Below are 25382 nucleotides of genomic sequence, written 5' to 3' on the forward strand. Positions count from 1 at the left end.
TGTGAAAAAGTTTAAATACATTTTTAAAAACCTGTGCATGTTACTATATGTAAACTTAACTGAATACAAAAGTAGGGCTATTATCAAAAACACACGTATGTGTTTACATTCTGAGAAAAGAAAATATAGGCTAAAATTTCAATGACAAAGGTCAGATTTGATTTTTGTTATCTTTCAAATACTTTTCAATGTGTAATTTCCAATATGTTATCATTTTCCAAAAAAGCAGAGCTGTAAACTAACAGTAAATCAATACAATTTGCATAACACTTATATTAAAAATTAGAAATATTGAGGGAGTATATAGTGTAGAATGGATAAAGGAAAGTTAACTAATGTTTATTGGGTACGTGTTATCTTTCAGGTCCATTAAAAGACAATTTATTTCATTATTCCATTTGCGCAGCATAACAACTCAATGAAGTAGATTTATTCCTTTTGCAAAGAAGGAAATGTGGTTCAGATAGGTAACTGTATGTTAAAGGGCCCTCACTTAGGTCTGCCTACTTCTGAAGACTTTTTGTTTTGTTTCAGAATCAAAGTAAGCCCATGAAAAGAGTTGGGGTGTGTGTGTGTGTGTGTGTGTGTGTGTGTGTGTGTGTGTGTGTGTGTGTGTGTGTGTGTGTGAAAATAAGAGTAGTTGACAGGATGGAAAATTCTCAGAAATACTTTATCATCTACAGGCTGAGGAACTGCCACATGGGCTCTGGGAGTTCACTCTTACAAAGGCAAGGTGAAGGCAGAGTCATAAAAATTAAGAGTTAATCTGAAACTCAAGGGATATAACCAGAAACCAGAGGTGGGTGGCTTGCAGAAAATTTAAAAGATTTGGGACCCTGTGTGGCAGATGGTAGAAACGGGAAGGGAAGGAATGTGTTCCTCACCACCTGTGGGAAGGTTAGAGGGACAAAGGCTGCTTTGTCCTCAGAGTTACCCCACCAGGCCTCAGGTCAAGGCCTTCAGGTTATGGGAATGGGTGTATTCTTTGTATCAGCTGTCTCCTCCCCGGCTACTCTGACTCACAGGTTGGTCACCTGTCTGGAAGGAGCTGCGGGGAAAGCACAGCAGTGAGGTCACCGGGAGAGCAGTGGGCCAGAGCAGGAGATTCCTTGCCAACTGTGTTCCAGTCACTCCAGCTCACTACACCTTTTGTTGGGGGTTATTTTCATAGCAAGCCTCTTTCGATCTATACATCTTTAAAAATCTCACTTGCTTTTCATTGCATTTCCCGGCTTAGATCTGTGAGTGAAGCTCTCATGAATCTCTCTCTCTCTGTGTGTGTGTGTGTGTGTGTGTGTGTGTGTGTGTGTGTGTGTGTGTGTGTGTGTGTGTGTGTTTAACTAGAACTCTGCTCAGCTCTGCTTTATGCTGGTGCTGGAAATTGAACCTGGGACCACAGAGCCTCAGGGCATAAAGTCTGTTGTGTAAACTACTGTGCTATCTCCAGAGCTCCATTTTCCTTCCTCCTTCTCCTCCTCCTGTATGTTTCCTTTTGAAAAAATATTTTAATTTTTTTTTTTTTTTTACTACTTGTTAGGACAGAGAGAAATTGAAAGAAGAGAGGGGGTTAGGGAGAAAGAAAGACACCTGCAGACCTACTTCATTGCTCGTGAAGCTTCTCCCATGCAGGTGGGACTAGGGGCTTATATCTGAGTCCTTGTTCATAGGAACATGTGCTCTTAATTGGGCGTGCTACTGCCAGGCTCTAATTGTTTTAGAGCTTTCCATTCTGTGCAGCCTCTGACTTTTAGAATGGGTGTCTGAGGAGTGAAGGATGTCCCTGTGTGTAAACTGGCCAACGTTCCTTCAAAAGCGGACCCGGTTTTATTGAGATCACCTGAATCCTACTCTGAGCAACAGTTATGGGTGAGAATTGCTAGAGAAAGATTACGACTGTCATGCTTTGATGACCTCACCAGTTTTCATCTTATAATGTGCAAAATGGCCACCAGGACTGAGCCTCCTTCCCAGTTCATCTCCTTCCTCACTCCCACACAGGGCCTCATTTATAACATAGCGGGACTGTGCCAAACCTGCAGCCAAAGGCCAGGTCCCACTTCTCTGTGGGAGTTTCTTAGTTTCCATGGTTCATTCACTTTTGAGACCTTTGGCTGAGTTGCATTATGGGGGGTTAATTGCTGCCACTTGTGGCACTGTGAGGGTATACCTTCTGATGCAAAAAGAAAAAGAAAGAAAGAAGTCTGAGGGAACTGGAATAAAACCAAGTCACAACCATTTATTGCACAGTTGTTAAAAAGCCACAAGAACGGCCTGCTAGGGGTTTCTAAACACATATACCCTCAAACCTCCTCTCTTCTTAAGAGCCAAGAACAGCCTATTAGTGACGTGTTAAAAAATACAAGCTTACCTTCTCAGTCACAAGGGACTGCTCTTGGGGGGAGGGGCTGTAGAAGCATGTGGTAGAGAAGGAGCGCCATCTTGAACCTCGTGTCCTCCCTAGTTTCCCAGAAGAAACAAAGTAAGAAATGGGGTGGGCAAACATTTCCTGAGTAGTTGCTATATGTTAAATACTGTTCTACATAATTACTATTATTTTATTCATTCTCAAATTAGACCTGGGGAGTAACTGTCATTATTGGGGTGTTAACTCAGGGAAATTATATGTATCCCCTAAACTACACTGTTTACTTAGTGAAGCTGATTGCCAGTATCTGAACACTACCTCTAGTACATGCATATTTGTTTATACAGTAGATTTACTAGCTAGGGTGCACCGGCTTGAGCACACACATTGCAGTGTATAAGGACCCGGGTTCAAGCCTTTGACCCCCGCCTGCAGGGGGGAAGCCTCACAAGTGGTAGAGCAGTGTTGCATGTGTCTTTCTTTCTCCTGCTCTATCTCCCCGATTCCTCCTAAATTTCCCACTGTCTCTATCTCAAATAAATAAGTAAACAAAATTCGTATTTACAAAATATTTACTAGGGGGACCAGGCAGTGGCACACCTGATTAAGCGCACACATTACAGTGCACAAGGACCCAGGTTCAAGTCACCTGCAGGGGGAAAGCTTCACAAGTGGTGAAGCAGGGCTGCAGGTGTCTATCTCTCTCCCTCTCTATCTCCATCTCTCCTTCTCAATGTCTCTCTGTCTCTATCAAATAATAAATAAAATGTTTTAAAAATAAAAAATATTCACAAGCTAAAGTGTATTAGTACTGACTACTGTACTAACTCTGAGCACTTACCACATTAATGACAATGTTAATCTCTTTATCTATGAAACACTACAGTGCCAGTGTAAATATATTTAACATACTGTTGATACTCTGAGAATTTATTTTGCCAAATATAATTATTGTTTTGACTTCAATGTATTTGTTCTAGGAGTGAGAGAAGGAATTGTGTTTTTCTTCATGTCTTTCTTGTCTGTTGTCCATGATTAGATTTTATTTCAGGAAGTCTACTAATTCACTTGTCCAGTTCATGACAACTTTTTGATTAAACTTATATAATCTGGGGGGTTGGGCTGTAGCGCAGCGGGTTAAGCACACGTGGCACAAAGCGCAAGGACCAGCATAAGGATTCTGGTTGGAGCCCCCAGCTCCCCACCTGGAGGGGAATCGCTGCACAGGCGGTGAAGCAGGTCTGCAGGTGTCTATCTTTCTCTGCCCCCTCTGTCTTCCCCTCCTCTATCCATTTCTCTCTGTCCTGTCCAACAACGAACGACATCATCAACAACAATAATAACCACAACAAGGCTACAACAACAAGGGCAACAAAAAGTGGGGGGGGGGGAGGCCTCCAGGAGCAGTGGATTTATGGTGCAGGCACCAAGCCCCAGTGATAATCCTGGAGGCAAAAAAAAAATTTAAAAAAACCTTATATAAGTTGGTTTGTAAAGCTACCAGTTGTATATATAACCAGCCTTCTAATACCATGACATGCTAAAAGGGATAGGAGAAACAGAGCCTCTATGTAGAGGCCCTCTGTATTGCAGAATTTCACTGGTTTTTGTTTGTTTGTGTGCTTGCGATGTATGCAGATCAACCAAGGAAGCTTGAGTGATGTATATAGTCAATATTAAAATGAATCTCCTATTTTTAGATTAAAACTAAAGATGAATAGTTCTAAGACAAAGATGTATATCATATGATTTCACTTATAAATATGGAATCTAAAAACCAATTTAAAACAAAGCTCATTGTTATAGACAACTTGGTGGTGGCTACCAGAGAGTGAAGGGAATTGATCAAAGTAATAAGATTAAAAAACAAACAAACAAAAAACGCAAAAAACAAAACAGCCCAGAGCTGGGAAGATAGCTTGGCATTAGAGCATAGGATTGAACTAGCCTATCTGAGACCCTAGAGGCCCCATGTTCAGTACCAGCACTGCCATATGCCAGAGCGAAGCAGTGTTCTGTTGTCTCTCTCTTCTATCTCTCTCTATCTCCACAAGTGAATCTTTGAATAAATAATAAATAAAAATAGAAAATAAAATGCAAATAGATAGGAATAGAGTGTACATCCTGGGCTCTGTAGGCAATAAGATTGTATGGCGAATTTGAAAAAATAATGAGAGTAGGTTGGGGCTAGACATTGTGGAGATGCTTTTGCATTGCTTAGAAATGTCTCATCATCCTATTGTAAGCCTGAAATGAATATTATGCCACGTGTGAATTCTGCTTCAATAAACACAAAACTTGAAAGGTTTCCTTCCATTTCACACATCTTACTCTACATAATCTCTAGAGTGTGTACTCCTCTAAGTGTGTACACACTCCAGAGACTTGTCTTGAAGTAAGTTAAGGTGATATTTCTGAGTTGGACCATGTTAGGGTATAAGAAGGCTGAGGGTTTGACTGAGAAGCAGAGTGTGAGGACCTAGGAAGCCAGTAGTGAGCTGGAAGGAGAAGGTGGCCTCTGAGGAGGAAGAAAACTCTCAGAGACCACTGACTAGACCAACGTTGGGGAAGGCCGCCATAACCCAGCAGATTGCCATCTTAGGAGAAGATCCACCAGCAGAGCCTGGCTTCCTGGATTCCAGTCTTTCTGAGTCTAGGTCTCTCAGAAATCTCCCTCCTAGATGCTGAATACCAGAGTAAATGAAAACACGCTGCAGCACAATGATCCGTTAAGGTTTATGTTCCAAGATGGAAAATAAAGGCATTTCAGCCCTTTCTGGATAAAAATAACTTGCCGTTGATTCCGGAATCCCTTTCATTTGTCTCCCACAGACCAGCACCATACAATGACACTTTGTGTGAGTACTTTCTGCCCTGGCCAGCCAGGCCCAGCTTCTTTCTGCCTGCCAATAGGAGAAGACAAGAGGAGGGCTGGGGCTGCAGAGTGGGAGAGGACTTTGGGCAGGCCCAACGTTGCTGTTGGACATCATTCAGAAGTCCACACTCAGTGGGGGGGAGCCCAAAGAGGAAAACAAACAGAGCACGGAGTAGTGGAAAATGCTGAGTCCTGGAGCTGGCCTGATCAGCCTCTCTTTCCACACTTGGAGCCAACCGCTCTGCCCACCTGCAGCTGCAACAGCACACGGGTCCACAGCCGGCAGGGCAACCTTGGCACCGAGCACCCTGGCCAAGGGTTGGGAGGCAGGAGGAGACCTTCCTTCTCTCTCTTCCGAAGGCCCTCCAGAACCCTTACCCTGCCTGAATACTGAAATCCTTTCCTTGCCTCAGGAATCCAGGGGGCAGATAATGGTTCCCAAATAAGGTAGAAAAAAAGCTCGAGTTTCAGGATTGCCAGTGACACCTACTCTGTATTAAACACCGATATATATTGACTGGCAGTCAGCATGTGAGTCCCCATTTTGTGGATGAAGATAGTGAGGCACAGAAGATCAACTGTCTTGCCCAAGTGAACAGCTTTTTAAATTTTATTTTATTGTATTTATTTTTGCCTCCAGGATTATCACTGTGGCTCAGTGCTGGCACTAGGAAGACACAGCTCCTGGCAGCCATTTTTTTTCTTTTTATTTATTTTTTCCATTTTATTGGATAGGACAGAGAGAAATTGAAAGGGGAGAGGGAGATAGAGAAGGGGAGAAAAAGAGAGACACCTACAGACCTGCTTCACCTCTTGTGAAGCGCCCCTACTGCCCAAGTGTTCATTCAGCTTTGACAAGCTTTGAAGTCCTCACTATTAGAATGTCACTGTCTCTTCTCTTAGCCTATCAAATTTCCTCTCTAGGAGGATGAGATAGGAGCCAAAGGGAGGAAACTCAAGATGAGGAATTAAAAAAAAAGGGGGGGGGAGAATCAGGATAGTCTAGAATAAGAAAATGATTTAAGGCCAGAAGACAGTTCACTCAATAGGGTACATGTCTTGCCACGAGTGGGTTTGAGCTCATACACCATATGGGAGTGTCTTGGCATCAAGAGAAGCTCCATTATTGTGGTGCTCCCCCCCAGATGAAATAAAAATTGAAAAGCCAGGGCGGGGATAGATAGAATAATGGTTACGCAAAGAGACTGTAAAGTCCCAGGTTCAATCCGCCACACCAATATGAGCCAGAACTGAACAGTGCTCTGATAAAAATAAATTTAAAAAAGTAAAATGAAATAAAATTTCTAAAAAATAATATTAATTTAAAAGCCATCCTAGGAGTTGTGAAATCATGCATGTACAAGACAACCCCAGTACTACAAACAGTAAAAGAAAGAGGAAGAGGAGGAAGGAGAGGGAAAGAAAGGAATAGAAAAGAAAGGAAGGAAAGGATAGGGAGACCAGTTGGTGGTGCACAGTTAAGGGCTTACATTACAGTGAGCAAGGACCCAGGTTCAAGCCCCTGGTCCCCACCTACCTGCAGGGGGGAAAGCTTCACAAGTGGGGAAGCAGGGCTGTAGGTGTCTCTCTGTCTCTCCCTCTCTATCTCCCTCTGCTCTCTCACTTTCTGTCTATCCAATAATAATTAAATATATATTTTTTAATGAAGGGATGTCCACCTACATGTTAATTGTCAGGCTCAGGCAAAAGCTATTAAAGCCCCTTGGAATATACCTAAAATAGACCTACTAGCTTTTTCCAAAATGGAAACTCCCAAATCTGCATCTGCAATATTCTTGCCTTTAGGTTCATGATTAGTCAACAGTTTGTTATGCTTTATATCTTAACTCTTTTTTAGCCACCAGGTTCCAGATGCTACCATGATGCCAACCTGACTTCCCTGGGCAGACGACCCCACCAATGTGTCCTGGAGTCCCACCTCCCCCAGACCCCTTCCCCACTAGGGAGAGACAGGCTGGGAGTATGGATTGACCTGCCAACGCCCATGTTCAGTGGGGTATCTCTTCTGAACAAATGAATCCTTTTCCCAGTGGGTCTTCCCACCTCTGATCTCTTTGCTCTACAGCAGATTTGACTAAACCTAGACCACATCATGATTTAACCTGCAGAAGAGCCGCAGGAATCTCCACTTCTTCACACACAAGACCCACAGAACTCTCAATCAACTCTCCAGTCTCCCTTCTTTGAGGATCCCTCTCCATGCCTACATTTCACCCTGTGCTCGTTCCACACAACTAATTTCAATTCTTTTGTCCTTACACTTCCACAGGCTTCAGCCTGTGTGTTTCCTTCTCTACTTAGCTAACTGCTACTCACCTTGAGTCTACTGGTAGTACACTCATATATAGTAATTCTCGTTTACTTGTCTACAACTGATAATATACTTTTTAAAAAGCAGAATGAAGGGAGAGCTTGTTTTTATTGTCTCTGCAATGATTTCTCTAGAACTGTGTTTAACGTCAGCTATCTTGTATGAATGAATGTTGTAACATCCCATCATTCTTGTTATAACATCCTGTAGTTTGATGAACTGTGAGAATCTGCAAGAGATATAAGACTTTCCACCAGCCTGGGATTCACCATTCTTGGTCTCCAACCTGAGCAATGACATTTAGCAGGTTTTTTTGGATTCATCAGAGGTAGTAGAAATAATTGCTCTGCTCAATATAAAACCAGAAAGTGTCAGCTTTGCAGGATGTCTTGGCTGGCATTATAGTGCACAAGGACTGGTGTTCAAGCCCCTGGTCCCCACCTGCAGTGGGGAAGCTTCACGAGTGGTGAGGCAGAGCTGCAGGTGTCTCTCTGTCTCCCTATCATCCCTTCTCCTCTCAATTTCTTTCCATCTATATCAATAATAAATAAAATAAAATAATAAAATGATGCATTAGCTAGAATTTGACTGAGATTCACTAGAGCAGGGGTGGGGAATGTCCAGCCTATGTCCCATGTATAAGGTCCATGAAATCATTTAATATGGTCCTGCCAAGGCAACCACAGCTTTTTTTTTTTTTTTTGTCATAGTAACATTAAGTGCTAAATTTCAAGTTGATAATTTTGTATGGCACTCAAATGTTGTTGTAAATATCCAAATGGCCCTTGGCAGGAAAAAGGCTCCCCATCTCTGCACTAGAAGAAAAGGGGTAGAGCTGGGAAGATCTGGAGACAGTCAGGTTATATTTCACTACCGGCACTGCCATTAATGGGGTGGCTTAGGTCCTTTGGCCTCTTTGGACTTTCAGTCTATGCATATCTAATTGGAAGAGGTTGTGTTGGGCCCGCAGAACAGCTCACCAAGATAGTGCACCTGCTTTGTGTGTCACCTGGGATAGGCCTAGCTGCCAGCATACTGGAGGATACTTCAGTGCTGTGGAAACTTTCTTTCTTTTATATGAAAATGTCAACTTAGAGTGGTGAAGATCAGGTGATGAAAAACTGCCCTAGATAAACTTAAAACTCTCTTTTGATCCTAAAATACAGAATGTTAGAATTCTAGTGTCTTCCCTTACATTATTTTTTAGGTGTCAAAACTCACAAAGTAGAAACAACTGCTGTAAAAAATCATGTTGGGAAAAGGGCAACACTGGGCTGTCCCACATAGTATACCCTGCTTTAGTGCAGGTTTTTTTTTTTTTTTTTTAACATTTTTTTAAAAATATTTTTTAAATCCCAATTATGGGAGGAGCAGGGGGTGCAGGGGTTCCAAACGGAGACTTGAGGGCCAGAGAGATCACCCACTGGAAAGGGCCATTTTTTTTTTTTTTGCCTCCAGGGTTATTGCTGGGGCTTGGTGCCCCACTGCTCCTGAAGGCTTTGTTTTCCTCTTTTGATGCCCTTGTTTTTTTAATTGTTGTTGCTGTTGTTGGATAGGACAGAGAAAAATGGAGAGAGGAGAGGAAGACAGAGAGGGGGAGAAGGAGAGACACCTGCAGACCTGCTTCACTGCCTGTGAAGCGACTCCCCTGCAGGTGGGGAGTCAGGGCTTGAACCGGGATCCTTACACCGGTCCTTGAGCTTTGTGCCATGTGCGCTTAACCCACTGCGCTACCGCCTGGCCCCTTTTAAAACATTTTTTAATATGTATTTATTTCTTTTCCATTTTGTTGCCCTTGTTTTATTGTTGTAGTTATTGATGTCATCGTTGTTGGATAGGACAGAGAGAAATGGAAAGAGGAGAGGAAGACGGGGAGAAAAAGACACCTGCAGACCTGCTTCACCACCTGTGAAGCGACTCCCCCGCATATGGGGAGCTGGGGACTCCTTACGTCGTCCTTGCGCTTTGCACCATGTGTTTAGTGCAGTTTTTGTTGACTGTACTTTTTGGTTGTTACCTATGGTCAAGAGAAAGCTGATTTGAATTCGTGATCTGGGATTTCAAGGAAACAGCTTATGTTGTAAATAAAAAGAAAGGGGCTTTGACAGGTGTGTACTGGATTCACTTGAGGGGCAGCTAGGAGCAAGTTTAAACAAATCAAAGTTTTATCAAGCACTAGAGCGATGTGGGGCATATATTTTAGGTACCACAAAATAAGCAGTTATCAACAGGGGGTAAATAATACGCTAGGTCAATAAAGTCCACGAGTAGTTATCTAAAGTTCAGTCCTATGAGATTAAACAATGATCAGCCGACGTATAGGTTACTCATCGCTGTAGAGGAGACAGACTTTACCGGCTAGCTGAGTCACACTTGTTCAGTTCCCATGGCGGGCACCTTGAACTGCCTCCACCGAAATGCAACTGACCAGAAACAGCAGCAGCCAAAAAGAGCGGACTTCCGCTTGGCTGCGCTTTTAAGTCTGTCTGGTCAACCCACAATGCTTTGTCTGTTTGCACAGACCGTCTCTACCCACAATCCATTGTGCGTTTGCGCAGCTCTCTGACGTCAGCGGAGCGCTGTGTCCGACTTCCTATGGTTGGCAGGTATATCGCGTCACAACAAGCTCGTGTGGGTGGCTGGAGGCAGCTGACATGACCCCTCCACCCCCCACCCCCCCATTACACAGGTGATCCACCTGGCCTTCCTGCCAGCTTCTGAATCAGCAGCCTGAGTCCAGAGTTAAAGCAGCCTCACAGACACCCCCTGATTAGCCCACCCCTCCTCTCCCTACCCCACCCCCAGGGAACCAAGGCCAGTCAGTGAAGAAAATACTTGGGCTCAAGTGCACAGTTCTGTGCAAGTGATGTGAAAACGTGGCCAGAGAAGATAGAACGCGTAAGTCTCTGCCTCTACTATCACTCTACTATCCCCTCGTGTGGACAGAGGCTTTGGATTAAAGGTACCTATGAACTACCTGTATGAACTAAGTGTTCTTATTGCAGTGAAAATGAACAGGAATGAGACACATTTGAAGACACTGACACATTTGAAGAGACTGGTTAACTCTCTGTGTTTTGAACTTGCCTTTCTTAGAGATCTGTAAGAATAATGGCCATCTCGGGAGTCCGGCGGTAGCGCAGCGGCTTAAGCATAGGTGGCACAAAGCGCAAGGACCGGCATAAGGATCCTGGTTCAAGCCCCGGCTCCCCACCTGCAGGGGAGTTGCTTCACAGGCGGTGAAGCAGGTCTGCAGGTGTCTGTCTTTCTCTCCCCCTCTCTGTCTTCCCCTCCTCTCTCCATTTCTCTCTGTCCTAACAATGACGACATCAATAACAACAATTACAACAATAAAAAAGACAACAAAAGGGAAAATAAACATTAAAAAAAAATTTTTTAAAGAATAATGGCCTTAGCAAATACCACCCAACTCTCAAAGGCAATTTGCAATTCCCAGTCCATCTCTCCTCCTAGTTTTTGGAATAATCTTGCCTCTCCAATGCAATCCCAGCCCCAAACCAATAGTCATTATCCACCTTCCAGCACTGTGAAGATGACTGCCACTTTTACGAGTCAGTTACTTTTCCTAGGCGCATGTGGAACAGAGCCCTTGAAAGTCACCGCTGGCTTTTCAGGATTTGGCTCCAGTAAGGTCAAAAATAATCGGCTGCTTCCCAGGGCCAGTGACTCAAGGAAAATAGTGTGGAGCAGGCAGAGGGAAGGTTTGGTTGGTTATCTTTTGACCCTCACTAACTCCCACAAGTAGCTGCTGAAAGCCATCTTGCTCCTTTACGTCATATCATATGCAGTGACCAGAACTGACTCAACATCAAAGCTCTGTGAAAATGCTGTGGCTCAAAGAGCACTAGAGCCTGAATGGCAGGAAGGAGAGATTAGAGACAGGACTGTAAACCCAAGAGGGCTTTGGGGATTACATAGCATGTCATGAGACCTGGCTGTTGTTGACTTCCCAGTGTTGCTATGGGCAGGGGATCATCACTATCATTACTTGAGCGTCAGCACATTGAGACACACCAGGCAATCGAATGAACGTGGTTTTCCCAGGATAGAAATGTTTTCCAGGAAAATGGAAAAAGAGCCTGGGACCTTGAATCAAGCCAGAAATGAAACTGGCCAATGGCGAGAGAAGCCGCAGCCACTTTCCGCCCTAATTTTGGAGTTCTATATTCACAATATTTTTTTCTCTTTGCTTTGAGCCTTCTAACAGTGTCACCAGCTGATCAACACTAGTTTTCATCAGAATCCTCAAATCTCAGCCACTTTATGAGAGGTGCCAGAGAAGTTCTGTCCTGTTTACCATAACCAGGAGGGGTCCCCCAGAGCAGTGAGCCACCAAGACTTGCTGAGCCAATATATGAACCCATTAGATGGTGTGCGTCTGTTCCGTGGAGCAGTTACAATGAAGATCAAGCACCCCAATATTTGAGCTAAAAAAGGATCTTTCTGCAACTGGAATTGCACAGTAGGCTGCCATCCCAGTGTAGTCAGTAGGGCAAACTGAGGTCAGAATGGATTGTATTAGTCGCAGATTTAGGCTATGAAATATACCTCCCTTAACCAGGTCTGTAACCCCCACGAACAGTGCGCCATCAGCCAGCATCATCAAAGGAAACCTTTCAGAGTTTGTATGTTGTATGTGTGTGTGTGGGGGAGGTGTCCACATGGCATAAAGGAAGAACAAGAACATAGGCATCAGATGGCTCCGATGAACTTGATGATCTCTTGTACTCTCCTGTGCCTGTGTGTGTGTGTTTGGGGAGGGGGGGGGCGTCTCAAGTGAAATGAGCTCCATGCCAAGGAATCACGAGCTGTGGATAGTTATCTTTATGGGGGTCACAAATGCAAATTCCTCAGGGACCAGCCAGGAATGGAAAAGTGTGAGGCTGAGCTTTCAGAAACAAAATAGAAGATTCACATTCCTGTCCTGGGGTTGAGTTTCACTCAGTGTCCATGAGTAATTACTGAACAGGAATGCCAGAATCCAGGCCACCCCAAGACAGTATGCACCTTGCATATTGTTCTCAGGCCTGCACAGGTGAGACCTAGCATGTGAGGGTTGAAGTGGACAACTCTGTGGTGTTGAATCAGGCCAGGCAGTCAGTCTTTGCCTTGCACACAATGCACACATCACAATCTTCATCAGGTTAAAGAAATTATGCTTCATTATACACAAAGATGCAACCTCCAAGGCCAGCTCAGTGGTAAGCCAGTGCAGTATCAGCCAGTACTTGTGCCAGTCTCCCTCAAGCCTGTCAAACCTATATTCTGGTTTTTTTTTTTTATCTAAAATTCTGAACCACCTGTGCTTTTGTACAACTTCTCTTTCCAGTGTCTCCTTGTAACCTTATCCTACTCTATTCTCTAAAGCCCCTTTGTTTGGAAGATTGTTTCCCAGTGGTGCACCTTGGTTGAGTGCACACATTACACTGCACAAGGACCTGGGTTCAAGCCCCTGGTCCCCACCCACAGGGGGGAAAGCTTCATGAGTGGTGAAGCAGGGCTGCAGGTGTCTCTAGTCTCTCACTCTAGATCTTCCTTCCCTCTCAATTTCTCTGTCTCTATCCAATAATAAACAAAAAATAAATATTATATATAAAGAAATTTAAAAACATTCTCCCCCTGCCCCTGCTTCCAACACCACACCTTCACTACAGGAGCCTAGCCACTGTTGTAGAGAGGTCAGCATAGTTGAGGGTTCTGCAGATCCCCCAGCTAAGTAAGCTTGAGAAAGAGGTCTAAGCTTTTTTTGTTCAAGCATGCCTTGTCTTTGAACCCAGTTAGCATGAAATCAGCAACTTTGGGGGAATACCAACAATTTGACACCAAAGTTCTAACCAAATCCTTGACAGAGGCATTAGGCTAGTCTCTGCACACAGTTTATTCAGCACCAGCAGAGATCAGATGTGGTTGCAGGTTGGCTCAGTAGTTGTGGCTTTGCCCATGTTTGCAACTGAAGGCTGAAAAATAGAAGGACCTCACGCTATCTTTCCCAAGCCTGTGATGAGTGGCAGCGGCTAGAGAAGGATGCTGGATCCAGAGCCCTCCTGGCGGACAGTCTGGGCACACTGACCACTAGACCACACAGTCACTGTTTAACGTGCACTCAGCAAACCTCAAGCTCCAAGCCTGAAGAAACCGATTTTCAAAAAAACAGAGCTTTCTTTGTGGACAATTCAGCAGAAATTCTCTTTCCAGCTGTGAGTCAGGATTCATGTTGCAAATGCTGGTGTTAATTAAAAACATCCACCTTCTTGGGTTTCAACAACAAAAGAAAAGCACTACACAAGACGTGTTCCTGAGCACTCCTCCCCAAAGCATCGAGGAACATGCTTTTATTCATGACACAGGCTTCTGGGGGTTTTGACAGATATCATTCCCAATTTTCAGCCCCAGTGAAAGAATCTGAGGCCAAGGAGAGAAAAATGATGGGTCCAAACTGGCACACAATAAAACTAATGTCAGAAGAAACAAGAAGAGTTATTCTGTCCAGAATGTTTAACTAAAGGTGCTTTTAAAGAACAGTTTCCCCCTCCCCCTTGGGAAGGAATTCTTTTTTAAATATCTATTTAGTGATGCATTTTTATCTTTTTAGTATTTATTTTATTTGGTAGGAAAGTGAAATTGTGAGGGCAAGAGGAGACAGAGAGTGAGAGGAAGACACACCTGCAGCACTGCTTCATCACTTGGAAAGCTTTCCCCTCGCAGGTTCTTGAACCCAGATCCTTGTGCATGCTAATGGGTGCACTCAAGTGGGTGCACCACTGCCCAACCCCCCTTATTTTTTTTTATTTTATTTTTTATTTTATTTATTCCCTTTTGTTGCCCTTGTTGTTTTATTGTTGTAGTTATTATTGTTGTTGTCGTCGTTGTTGGATAGGACAGAGAGAAACGGAGAGAGGAGGGGAAGACAGAGAGGGGGAGAGAAAGATAGACACCTGCAGACCTGCTTCACCGCCTGTGAAGCGACTCCCCTGCAGGTGGGGAGCCGGGGTTCGAACAGGGATCCTTATGCCGGTCCTTGTGCTTTGCGCCACCTGCGCTTAACCAGCTGTGCTACAGCCTGACTCCCCCCCCCCCTTATTTTTTATGAGGAAAGGAACAGAGGACTGCTCAGTGCTGGGAGATGAGGGACCTAGGATTGAACTTGGCCCTCAGGCTTGCAAGTCTCTCCAGTCCTAATGTTCATTTCCATGTCAGTATGAGGAAATTTACCTAGTTGGTCAAATGTTTGTTGAGTTATGATTTTTTTTTTTCTTCAAGTGGTTCATGATCCTTCAGACATGAGCAAAATAAAGACAAAGGCAGGAATATTCCCTAAAGGATGACAGCATCTACTCAATTACTTCCCTATATTTCAAGAACATGCACTCACTTTGTTGGACAACATTTGTCAGTGATATCACCAAGATGGGAGTTTTGCCTTCCTTCTGTGCCTTTTTTTTTTTTTTTTTTGGTTGGTTGATTTCTCCTGTCCTCATACAGGAACCAGACCAAAAGAACGGAGTCAAACCCACATTGTTATGAATGAATTTCTTTGTTTTTAATCTCACACAGTTTAAAATACAATATGAAATAAGGCTACAGTATATAAAAAACTCTCCAGCAAAATGATGTGCCAGCATCAGCTACTAAAATAAACAAACAAAAAACTCCCCCATAAGAATTTTTTTGCATTTAAAAAAACATATAGACAGTTACATCGCTACATCTCTAAGCTACCTCAGTTCTGATTTTTAAAAAGCACCTGCTTTTCCTTTTTTTTTTCATCTTGCTTTTAAATGTTCAGCTTTTAAAAAATATAAATTATATGAAAATACAAGTTGGAAAATAGTCAAACACAATATAACATCTTTTTCACCCCATACTTATCAGCTTAAAAAAAGTATTCTTAAAAAAAGTTCAATAACTGAGGCAGTATTCCTGATAATTTCATTTTAATATATATTTTATATATGTATGTGCATACATATATTTATGGTTCATTGAAACGTCTTTGGAATGTAGAGAAGAGTTCAACACATTTATATAGACCCCAACACAGAAAGCAGCACGCACAGCATGGCTAGAATAGAGAAGGTGTCCTTTTCACCATGAAGATTAGGCAGGTTAATGCTCTAAAACCCAGAGTGTTCATCTCCAAAGTGAGGGAAAAGCACATCTGATCTCTAAATGCTACCTCCAACCCCCATAGTCCCTAAACCAGGGCTCTGAGTAGGGCAGCCTCTCCCCTGACTAGCAAAGGGAACAAAAGTGACTCGGAACCCTACAGCCAAAAGGGACATGGGTTACGGCATCTCTAGGAAAATAAGGGTTTCACCCAGCTAAACCAGATTTGCCTGTCCTCCTTTTGGAGTTAACATGTGTTTTTAAAAAAGCATCAATGCAACAATTCTGCTACATTTCCAGTGTATAAACCACCCACCACTCTCTTCCTGGGATGGTCTCGGGCCTTTGGACAAAAGGAGGAAAAGGGAAGGAGGAAAAAAAAAAACAAGAAAAAACATCTGGCCAAAATGACAGAAAGACAGCTGTCTACGTGAAGACACACTATCTACAAATACCGAAAATGGCAACCCTTGGGAGAAAGGGCATCATAACAAACAAGCAGGCCGAGGAGCGTGAGGAGGCACTTTCTTACATAGTTTCTGCTACAGAAATTAGTACAGGACTTAGACAGACTTAAACAAGAGGAGTTTTCAGCATAAATCAGAGAGGAAAGATTGATGGGTTAAGAAAGTGATTGTATGTCTGCTTACGAACAGCAAGCAATGGCTGACACCTGGCCTCGGTTCTACTCTTTCATGATTGAAGTGTGGAAAGACTTAACTAGAAAACTCTGGTGTGATGTCAGTCGCAGTTTTGCCTGCTTGTGCACACACACACACACACACACACACACACACACACACACACACACACACACACACACACACACACACACTGTAGTCCAAACAGTTCCATCTACCACTCCCTGAGCAGCTCCTAAAATATTTTGAGAGCTTCATTAAGGCACACGCAGTCGAAAGATCAGAACACACAGCTGGGATAGTTCTACCTTTGCTTTTTCAAGTGGATGTGCCGATATCTCATGAGGAGGAAACTCAAGGATCACAGAGCTAAGTTCCTGATAAGTCAGGGTCTGCAAAGAGGACCTGGAGTAAACAATCCACTTTCTTGGAGATATGCTAGAAGGTAGTTAGTACTTCTGGTTTCTCAGCAAGAGCCCAAGAAATGCCAGCCCTGAGAAGCCCATCTTCAATTCTACTTCACCTCCTTTCTGGGAGTCAGTCCTTAAAGCCAACCCCCCCCCCCCCCCATGCCGGGCACCAGCCTCTGAATTGAGCCTCTATGGAGTGGGGGAGTCTGGCTGTATTAGGCACTTTTCCTTACTAGTTAGATGTGTGTCCCCTCCCCCACCAGAGCCAGGAACAAGCAGTCTCTCTTGATTGTTTCTAGTCAACTCTGGGAGAACTAAACATCTAGTCCAATCTCATGACCCACCTTAGTCTCTTCACTCAAGTTCCCCTCTTTACAGTTGCTCTGCCTTAAGGCCACTCCTCTCTTCTGACACTCTCAACCTGCACTTCCTCTGTGCCAAGGCAACAGATCCAAGCACGAGGCCCCAACAGCATCTACACGATCAGTCTGCATACACAGTCTCACCTGACATCTGTCTCGACTGGCTTATACCCTTGGAGAGAAAGCCTTGCATTTTTCCCAAAGGCAGGGGAGCCACAAGCTCCCCTGATTTTCATCACCCCTAAAACCTAGTAAGTCTAGATACCTTTGGCTAACACTCTCCAATCTATCATGCCTGCAGTATTTTTTTTTCCCTTTCTCTCCCCAATCAAAAGTATATATTTTCTCTCTACTAAATAACAAGAGGCTGGGGGAGGGGGGGGGGAGCAATACATGTGGGTTGACAGGGGAAAAAAAAAAATCAGATTTCATAAAGGAGAAAGTGAGAGTGTTAGTTTGTAATGACATAGATACAGGGCTTATTTCCCTAAGACCTGAGGGGTAATGCCCATGCATACAGCTTTTATTCCAGGTTATCCATGTGACAGGTAAAGAACCAACAAAGCAACAAGCCAGTCTTCCTCCTTAAATTCCCTCTCAGTGACTTCCAACGTCAGCAGTGCTCCTATATTGACTGTGGTCCAAAACCAAGGCCACAGGATACTTCAGTTCAAAGACTTAATACTTTTAAGCTCCATGTTAAGTCCGAACCTCGAGAACTCCACTACTTACAAATAAGCAGGGGAGTGTGATAACAACCCCTTACCACTCTAGATGAAATTCACACGCAGTTCCCTTGTACCCAAATCAGCACCAGTCTATCCTTCATATATAAGTCACATGAATTTGGGATCCCCGATCTGATCTCAGGGATGGCACTTTGCATTTCCAGTGGGGTCTATATAAACAGTTTTCTTTCACTGTCACAGAATCCTCAGCCGGCAAATAAAAACAAACTTGCATTACACTGCAATACTGAGACCACCTTAGAGCTTAAGACGATTTTTAAGGAAAAAAAAAAAATACTGGCACAGAATTTAATAAAATAAATTTTAACACACACACACAAAATAAAAACAGTATTGGCCCCTCCCCCTACTGAAGTCCATCTTTGTTAAGAAAGTAGAGCAAAAGGTAAGTATAGTCCTGGCTTTTAATGCATCCCCTGACAAAATATTTTTGGACCCACCTCCCTCTTTTTTATTTTTCTGTCTTCCCAGACCTAAAAACAAAGTGAATGTGTTGTCTTTCCTTGGTCTTGTGTCAAATTTCTTTTGCTATTAGGTCCATAACCCATATTTTCTTTAATGGATGAGTTTTAGAAATGATTGGCTACACCAGATTCTTCCTCTGCAAAGCCATATTCTTCAGGCTTCTAAGACGTCCCTTCTCTCTTTCCTGAAAATTTGTTCAAGAATACTTGTTCCGCCCATCCCTCCTGGCTCTCTCCCTGGACCACTACTCACATCTGATTATAGCTGCAACTCACTTAGCTCCCACCCCTGAATGTTAAAAAAAAAATGAGTTCTGGAAAATTAAAAAATAGAATAACAGTTAAAAATGAAGAGTCCAACCAACGTGGTTGGTTATCCTCTGAAATGTCTCAGCAGAATTTCCTTGGTCCCTGGGATGTTTGTCACTCGTCGGCGTCAGGCTTGACGTCCAGCATGGCGTGCAGCTCCTCGGGAGTGTAGCCCAGGAGGCTCTGCAGGTCACACACAAAGCGGTACACGTAGCGTTTTCCCGCTGTCTTGTGGATGATGTTTTTGTCATAATAGTAGCGTAGGCCACGGCTCAGTTTCTCATAATTCATCTTCGGCTTGTTTTTCCTTTTCCCCCATCTCCTGGCCACCTGTAATTTAAGACAAGAGGAGGAGAGATTGAAAAAGATTATCTATGGGATACTCCCAACTATGCATGTTTATACAACTGGACCCATTCATGGAGACCCTTGCCATCAAATAAAGAGAGATTCATGTACATGGAAGCTATTTTTCTGGCTCAGGCGTCCTCCTCCCCACCCCCATTCACTCTCCTGTGTGGTGTTAGGAAATAAGATTCTCACACCATGTATATGCAGTACCACGGAATGGCTTTCTGGCCCTCTATTTTTGTTCTATATACTTAAAAGAGAGATGCCAAAGCACTGCTCCACCATCCATGAAGGTCATATTGGTATTGGCAATGGTGCTCTCATAGGGACTTGAATCCAGGGCCTCATTCACGGTACTGCATGTGTTCTACTCTCTGAATGATCTGCTGACCTAGCTCTTTTTTTAAAAAAAATATTTATTCCCTTTTGTTGCCCTTGTTGTTTTATTGTTGTAGTTATTATTGTCGTCGTTGTTGGATAGGACAGAGAGAAATAGAGAGAGATGGGGAAGACAGAGAATGGGGGGAGAGAAAAATAGACACCTGCAGACCTGCTTCACCACCTGTGAAGTGACTCTCCTGTAGGTGGGGAGCCAGGGGCTCAAACCAGGATCCTTATGCTGGTCCTTGCGCTTTGCTCCATGTGCGTGTAACCCACTGCGCTACCGCCCAACTCCCGACCTAGCTCTTTAATTAAAATTTTCCAGGGTGGTCTCATCAGGCTTAGTCTATAAGTTAATGAAATCAAAGGAGCTCTGAATCTATTTAATGCAATAGAATTAAAGGTGAAAATAAAGAAAAGCAATACTTTGGGCTCTGCTCTTTCCCTATAATGTCAGCAAAATACCCCTGCTTTGAAAGAATAAATTTTAATGTAGGAAACTGAGCTGTAATTATACCTGCCTTTCAACAGTAGAGAAGAGGGTTTGGGTTTTTTTTCCCCCTCACCAGGCACACCTACCAGAATAAAGATATTGTCACTGTTTATTGTTTTTTGTACTCAGATTAGGACATGGCACAAGGTAGCCACTCAATAGTCATGTGCTGAGAAGAAGAATGAGTTTACAAACAAACTAGCAGTCTTCCAAGGTTTCTTGAATTGCCTGGCCCCTTTCAGACCCATTAAGTTTGGAAGGACATCACATCAGAAAAGGAAACTCACATTTATGAAGAGCCTGCTATGTGTTTGGGCACTTTACATGCATTACATCAATTCCAGAAAGCAAATGGGATTTTTACTTATTTGATCTATTTTCCAGATGATGAGACTGAGACACTGAAAGGCTATGTCACCTACATGAGGTCATACAAGTGGTGAGTTGATAAAGCTGGGATTGGAATCTGAGGTGTCAAGGAGGGCCACACAAGCCCCTGGTGGCGGTTTCTCTCACTCTCCCTCAACACAGTATTGTCAGGTCACTCCCTTACCTCATCGGGGTCAGAGAGCTTGAATTCCCAGCCATCTCCTGTCCAGCTGATAAAAGACTGACACGATTTGTCAGTGAGTAATTCCAGAAGAAATTGCCACAGCTGGATTGGTCCACTGCCTGGAAACACAAGCAGAGTGAATCATTACACAGGTGCTCAACACTAATCCCATCGCAGGGCACCCCTTCCCTCCTCCCTCAGTCCACCTGGCCAGGAGAAATAAAAGCAAAGAGTTCAAATATAAACAAATGTTTGAGGAATTGGTGTAAACTCCAACAGGCTGCAAAAGGTACAGAAATTGCTACCAAAAAATAACAGTAAGAGTTTATCAGTTGCCTTATTTTCATTGACTTCACAGCCATTCCACTGTATTATTACACAAACTCTAGAAAGAAAATACTGGGTCTAGGTTGAGGAGATAACTCACTAGGCTAAGAACACACCTGAAGCCCGAGAGGTTCCAGTTTACCCCCTACCCCCAGCACCACCATAAGTCAGAGTTTAAAGATACTCTGGTTTCTCTCTACCTCTCCCTGGTTTCCTCTGTCTCTCTCATATAAAAATAAGCACACACACATATACATAGTACAAAAAAAAATTTAAGGTCTAACCTATGCAATGTTCTAGGACAATATCATCTTTGTTGCTGTCAAAAGTGAAGCCATTATTTTTGCCTTAAGGAGTGATTAAGGAATGCCTTTATCAATGCCAACCAGAAGCCAAGTTCATAAGCATTCCTCTATAACAGGGAACCTGGTCTGTAAGAAAGATCACTACCCTAGGGCCACCTACCAAGAAAATAGAAATGAGATGTTCTTTTGGTTATAATACTCTCCACTGTATTCCCATCTTCCCAGGTAAACAAACTAAGGAAGTATCACTCCATGTTGAATTAATTTGATAATGAGGAAATCCTCAGAGTTAGGTGAGGAGTGTTTCAGAAATTCTTCATGGACTCAAAATATTCTCTTTTTTAAACATTTTTTTAAATTTATTTTTTGGGGAATTAATGTTTTACATTCAACAGTAAATACAATAGTTTGTACATGCATACCATTCCCCAGTTTCCCATATAACAATACAACCCCTACTAGGTCCTCTGTCATCCTTCTTGGACCTGTATTCTCCCCACCCACCCACCCCAGAGTCTTTTACTTGTGATATGCCAATTCCATTTTGGGTTCTCCTTGTGTTTTCTTTTCTGATCTTGTTTTTCAACTTCTGCCTGAGAGTGAGATATCACACACACACACACACACACACACACACACACACGGGCTTTTTTTTATTTGTTTTTTTGCCTCCAGGTTTTTCACTGGGGCTGGGTGTCTACAGTATGAATACATTGTTCCTGGAGACCATTTTCCCCCCTTTTGTTGCCCTTGTGGTGGTTGTTGTTATTGTTGCCATTGCTGCTGTTGTTGCAGGATAGGACAGAGAGAAATCAAGAGAGGAGGGGAAGACAGAGAGGGGGAGAGAAAGATAGACACCTGCAGACCTGCTTTATTACCTGTAAAGCAACCCCCCCCCGAAGGTGGGGAGCTGGGGGCTCCAACTGGGAGCCTTATGAGGTCCTTGCACTTGATGCCATGTATGCTTAACCCACTGTGCTACCACCACCACCCCTTTTTTCCTTTGTCTCAGTTATCAGCATGGGTAAGATCTTAGCTCTAGAAGGCCTGGCATCCTCTGATAATCAATTTCTCTTATGCTACATAGATTTTTCTCTCAGGATAACATGCTATTCAGAAATGACAATGCTGCCAGTGATTCCTATCTATTAATAATGTGTGGATGTAGCCAGAGAAACAAGTGGGGCTCCAATAGCCCGTGCTCCTTGATACACGTCTATACTCTGCCTTGTAACACCACCTTAGAAACAGTCAGGACAAGCAGACTGGGAAAGACCGAATCTGTACAAATGAAGGAAGGCTGGGTATGTGATCACTCATCAGGGAAAAGATGACTCTTTAATGACATACTCTTTAACCTGAGTTCCAAATTTGTCTGATTTAAGGCAGACAGATTTCACAGAAAACAAGTGTTGGCTTCCCTCTCTATTGAAAAAGGAAATATCCATATTTTCTTAATTCTTATATTTCTACAAGGCATGCTCACAGGTATCATTTTCCTTGCTTGTAAAATCTACTCCCCACTCCCACTCGATAAATGAGACACAAGTGGTCTTAGTTTCCTACTGACTGGTGCAGGAAAAGGAGCTCACAGAAGTACTATGACTTCGCTGCAAGGGCTGTGAGAAAACAATGGTGTTGCACCAAGGCGAAGCCCTCAGATATCTGAGGCCATCCCAAAAGATGTCCCAGTGACTGCCATGCACCTCGGCAATCTCCATAGAACACTCCTAGCTAAATCTGGCAAATGAAATCTCTCCACCTCATTCTTGTAAGAAGGTACCTTGAGTTCTTTAAAATCACCTCGAAAGAAATACATGACACATATTCTAGAATGAAATTATTTTTGCAGAGGCCTACTAAACTCAGCAGCTTTGGAAGGAGCAGCTCAGGATACTAGATGGCCAAAGTCTTGGAAAACAACCAAAAAAACACAAGGGAGCCAGGTGGTGGTGCACCTGGTTGAGTGCACATGTTACAATGCACAAGGACACGGGTTCAAGCCTCCAGTCCCCACCTGTAGGTGGAAAGCTTCAGGAGGGGTGAAGCAGTGCTGCAGGTGTCTCTCTCCCTCTCTATCTTCCCATTCCTCTCATATCTGGATATCTCTACCCAATAAATTAATAAAGATAACAAAAATTATTAAAACAAACAAACAAACAAAAAAACCCTCAACAGTTTAGTAACCATCAGGCATACTTGAAGGTGACTTTATTTATACAAAGACTACCAAGAAGCCACCCTGATGAGCAGAAAAAGAGAGTCTATTCAGAAAGGCAATGGAATTTCTAAAAAGTCAGTAGGAATAAGGAATAACTAGCAAAATCTAGTATGAAGAAGCAGTTTCAAGAAGCTTGGATGTGAGGGCGATCTGGCTGTGACATCTGTCACCCCATTGATCGCCAGGGTTGATTCGGCTGATCTGGCTGGCTAGGCGGGTGTCCCCTTCCTCCCTCACTGTTCCATGTGTGTCCCTCCCAAAGCTGTGCGCTCGGTCAAAGAGGACGGCCTTCCCCGAACAGAGACGGACCGGTCTTCGTTCGAGGGTATACGAGTAGCTGCGCTCCCCTGCTAGAACCTCCAAACAAGCTCTCAAGAATCCTTATGACATAACAGATTTCCTAAAGAAGTATATAAGAACAGTAGATTCCAACAGGACCCCCAAGAGAGAAGTACAGAAAAACCAACTACTTCAAAACTATGTGAATCCTGGGGCTCACAGTTCTCTCTTGGCTCAAGATGGAAGAAAAAATATAGACAGAAATTGCCTTAAGATCCCAGCAAAGAAAAAAATATGAACAAAAGCTACCAAGCAGTGTGCCACCACTCTGCACCAGACACTGTGTTATGTCTTACAGTCCTCTCACTTTTTCCTCACACCAATTCCGTGGAGTAGATGAGGAATAACTTTCTATCTCCCCTCCCCCTCAAGTTCCCTCTGTCCTAGCCAATAAAATGCAAAAAATGGCCACCAAGAGCAGTGGATTCGTAGTGCCAGCACTGAGCCCCAGCAATAACCCTGGAGGCCAAAGTAATAATAATAATTAATAATAATAGTAATTAAACCACTTGACTGGCTGCAGGAAGCTGGAATAAAGGGCCTGACAGCTAAAATCCCCTGCTCTGCTTGACCCCTCACAGCTGCCACAGCACTCCATATGGTGAGTGGTGCTCTAGAACAGCTGACCACTGGTGACCTCATTGTCCCCCTCCACAGGTGATGTTTCCAGTCGAACCAGTCAGAAGCTCTCCCAGTAGCTGTTAGGCCATGCTTATTCACACCCCTCCCACTATTTACCCTCAATCCAGTCTCAAACTGCTTATCTGAAAAATCCCTTTGGGAAGGAGAGGGTTACTTGGACCATGGTAAGGAGAAGGAGGGAAGTACTAGGCTTAGATTTGGGCAAGTCCTAGCCACTGCAGAGGGCCAGCAAGTGCATGTGCAAGCCCTGGGGGAGGGGAAGGCTAGGGAGAGCGCCATGGTTTCTTGACCTTGACCCTGGGCAGCCATAACAGAGAGGGAGAGACTTCAGTTCATGCCATTAGAGCCAACTCACAGAGGAAGGCATCCCAGACAATTATTTATGCTGTTTTCCTTGCCATGGCCATTTTCCAAATCGAAATGTCAGAGTCGTAGGCTCCACAAACCCTGCCCCAGTCCCTTCCCCATGTGTATTTGACCCCTGAAGTCTGTGTGTGGCTGGGGGGGGGATGAAGCTCTGTCTGCAATTCCCTCCCACATTGGGATGGTTTTTGTTTTTTTTTCCTTTATTTGTCCAGTGGCTTTGCCTGCTTGAGGCTCTGGGTTCAATCCTCAGCACTACCACATACCAGAGCTGAGCAGTGCTCTGTTCTTTCTTTTATAAAAATAAACTTTTTCTTTAACCTGAGAAATTGAGGAAATGGGATGCTTATTTTCCCATTTATACCAGAAAGAAAGTACTAAAGGAGGGCTGTTGCCTAAGGAAGCACAGACACTGGAATGAGAAGAAATGTTTCTGGCTAACTTCAGAGAAAGACGGGGGGCGGGGGGGGGGCATGGGGTGTGAGACACTGTTATGTCAGCTTGAATGTCCATCCCCCAGTTCTCAAAGAGAAATCCTGGGGGCACCTCTGCTCCCCCAGATTAAAGAACTCATGCAGTGCTTTCTGAATGTTGCTGTCCACCCTTCTGGAAGCCCACATTGTGACCCAGGAAAGGAGCCCACAGCTTCTCCCAAAGATCCCTCTCTTGATCCTTTTGCTGACTTCTAAGCTGTCCTTCTAGTTGTGAGGGAACAACAGAAATAGGACAGAAACACTGGGTCAAGGCAAGAATGCAGGTCTTAGGGTGGGGTA

At 43.7% G+C, this 25382-nt stretch overlaps 1 protein-coding gene and 1 long non-coding RNA gene across 5 annotated transcripts in view; both read right to left on the reverse strand.

Moving 5' to 3' along the window:
• Window positions 1–10004, reverse strand: part of LOC132534914 (uncharacterized) — a 119525-nt gene extending 109521 nt beyond the window's left edge. The window contains exons 1-2 of the long non-coding RNA XR_009546671.1: window positions 9928–10004; window positions 2369–2457 (exon numbers count right to left, since the gene is read on the reverse strand). This is a non-coding gene — a long non-coding RNA (uncharacterized LOC132534914). The remainder of the gene's footprint in view (window positions 1–2368; window positions 2458–9927) is intronic.
• Window positions 10005–15108: 5104 nt separating this feature from the next.
• ETS1 (ETS proto-oncogene 1, transcription factor) overlaps window positions 15109–25382 on the reverse strand; it is a 166177-nt gene continuing 155903 nt past the window's right edge. For 3 of the 4 annotated variants that reach the window (XM_016184975.2, XM_060180169.1, XM_007539459.3), the window contains 2 exons: window positions 20413–20531; window positions 15511–18964 (listed from right to left, as the gene is read on the reverse strand). In XM_016184975.2, coding sequence (XP_016040461.2) covers window positions 18749–18964; window positions 20413–20531 — 335 coding nt within the window. In that variant the 3' untranslated portion in view covers window positions 15511–18748. Of the gene's footprint in view, window positions 18965–20412; window positions 20532–25382 lie in introns of all 4 variants that reach the window. The other variant, XM_060180168.1, reaches the window with a different exon arrangement.

Source organism: Erinaceus europaeus, chromosome 20, assembly GCF_950295315.1.
Source record: "Erinaceus europaeus chromosome 20, mEriEur2.1, whole genome shotgun sequence".
Lineage (NCBI taxonomy): Eukaryota > Metazoa > Chordata > Mammalia > Eulipotyphla > Erinaceidae > Erinaceus > Erinaceus europaeus.